The sequence below is a fragment of the Phaethon lepturus genome, unplaced genomic scaffold (assembly GCF_000687285.1).
Source record: "Phaethon lepturus isolate BGI_N335 unplaced genomic scaffold, ASM68728v1 scaffold44491, whole genome shotgun sequence".
Lineage (NCBI taxonomy): Eukaryota > Metazoa > Chordata > Aves > Phaethontiformes > Phaethontidae > Phaethon > Phaethon lepturus.
In genome coordinates, this window is record NW_010517807.1 from 1 (window position 1) to 2,172 (window position 2,172).

The window sequence follows — 2,172 nt, forward strand, 5'->3', positions numbered from 1 at the left end:
CATCTCCCCTTCCCACCTGCGTTCGGCTCGCTCTGCGCTTAACCGCAGCATCTGGGGGGACCCCTTCCCTGAGACCCCGCAGCCGACGCGGGAGCGCGCCCCGCGCCCGGCGTGACTCTTACCGCTTTCGCACCGCAGCGGTGGAAGGCTGGATTCTCTTCGTCACGGGAGTCCACGAGGAGGCGACGGAAGAAGACATCCACGACAAATTCGCAGAGTACGGCGAGATAAAAAACATCCACCTGAACCTCGACAGACGGACGGGCTACCTGAAGGTAGGAGGGGGTGCTCAGCGCGGCTGCGCTTGCCCCTCGGCGGTTTCGCCGCCTCCATTTTGGCTTACGGGGCGTTCGAACTCATCCAGCCGGCAGCGGCTGGGTGTGACAGGCGCTCGCGCTTTCCCCTTCCCCGGCTCTGCCGCGGAAGCCGGGATGGAGCAGGGTTCGGGGAGGGATTACTCCCGGGCCTGGCTCTGCCGCGGCTCACGCTGCCTCCCTCCCGCTCCTTAGGGATACACTCTGGTCGAGTACGAAACCTATAAGGAGGCGCAGGCGGCCATGGAGGGGCTGAACGGCCAGGAGCTGATGGGGCAGCCCATCAGCGTGGACTGGTGCTTCGTGAGAGGGCCCCCGAAAGGGAAGAGAAGGTAAACCTCCCCGCCGCGACCCGCGGCCCGGCGCTGCGGGCCCTCCCCGTCTTTCTTACAAGCCCCGTTCCGTATCGAGCGGCCGCCGGAAGGGCTCCCCGCAGCCGTCTCCTCCCCACATGCCCGTCCTCGTAGCAGAGCGCTCTTAGATCGTGGCCCGAGGGCCCCAGAGCCGGACGCGGTGCTGCAGGGGGGTCTCACCCGAGCAGAGTCGAGGGGTCGAGTCCCCTCCCTCCTCCTGCTGGCCACGCCGCTGGTGAGGCAGCCCGGGAGACCGTCGATTTTCTGGGCTACTAGCCCACCTTGTCGGCTCACGTCCAGCTTCTCGCCCACCGGTACCCCCAAAGTCCTGCTCCTGCCCCCAGCTCTGCCTTCTCTTCCAGGGGCGGGCGCCGACGGAGCCGGAGTCCGGACAGGAGACGCCGATGATGGATTCTCATTTCTACCCGTGCGTTCTGAGTCTAAACTGGGGGAACTGGGAGGGGAACTGGGTGGGTTTGTACGTTGGGGACGGGGTATTTGAGGAGTAAAACAGTTCATCGCTTTGGTAAATTTGCTTCTTACCAGATTTTATTGTTTTCCGACAAGAAAACTCGAGGGAAGAAGCAGCGCCTGAGGTTTCGGGGGTTATTTTCGCTTGTGTTTGTGGTGAATGCAGCCCCCGAGCCCGGTTACGTCTCAAACCGCGACGTTTTTAAGCATTTTGTTACGCTTGCGAGTGACACGGCGGTTTGGCCGCTTTTCTTTTGGAGAGAAGTTGTTTTCTAGACCCCAGGCAAACGTTCCTTAAATCTCCCGAGGCGTTTATTCCATTGACTTGACGTTTGCGAGTGAACTCGGCCTTTTCAATAACTCTGTTCTTGTGTAAATTTGTCCTCTCGTTATTTGTCCGTAATTAAACATTCTGAGAAGCTGTAACCCAGCCCCAGGGCCTTTCGTGCCTCTTTGCTCATTTTAGCTTTGCCTATAATCAGTCGATGTCACCGTCACGGCTGCTGATCTCGGGGCTGGCAGTAGAACGACTTATTAGTTGGGAAAAAAACCCCCAAAACATTTTTCCTTAAAATAATGCTTGGAAGAGACGGCGTTAGCCGTGCGCTGTTCTCCCGCAGCCGGCGGGCTTTCTGCGTGGCTTGGCTCTGGTAGCGTTGAATTCTGCCCCTGCCGCCGGCGCAGGTGACGGGCCCCGTTTTAAATCCAATCTATAATTTTTTTCTTTCTTTTAAATGCATTTTTTAAAGGAATTCCTGCCCCAGATTTTGCTCTCCGCGGGGCGCCTTAGCCCTCCTCGCGCGCTGCCGGTGCCGTTAAAGCCCCGCCCGGCGCAGAAACGTGCCGGTTGATGCCGCAGTGCCGGCTGCGGTTAAACCATCCCTCGGCCCAAAGACGAGAAAATCACCTGGAGTTTATTGTTGAGCGGCTTTGTGGTGGCGCAGAGCCCCCGCGTCGCCCCCCAACCCGCTTTTGGGGGCTCCCCTTGCTCTGCCGTGGGTCCAGCCTGGCCTCCGCGTCACAGGAAGCTCTCC

General features: G+C 59.8%; 1 protein-coding gene across 1 annotated transcript; it reads left to right on the forward strand.

The window, feature by feature from the left end:
• Positions 1 to 48: 48 nt before the first annotated feature.
• On the forward strand, positions 49 to 1,075 carry RBM8A (RNA binding motif protein 8A; the record flags this gene model as incomplete). Its single annotated transcript, XM_010296499.1, has 3 exons — positions 49 to 275; positions 510 to 646; positions 1,030 to 1,075. Coding segments are annotated over 3 exons (410 nt in total), but the record flags the coding sequence as incomplete, so codon positions are not given.
• Positions 1,076 to 2,172: the final 1,097 nt, after the last annotated feature.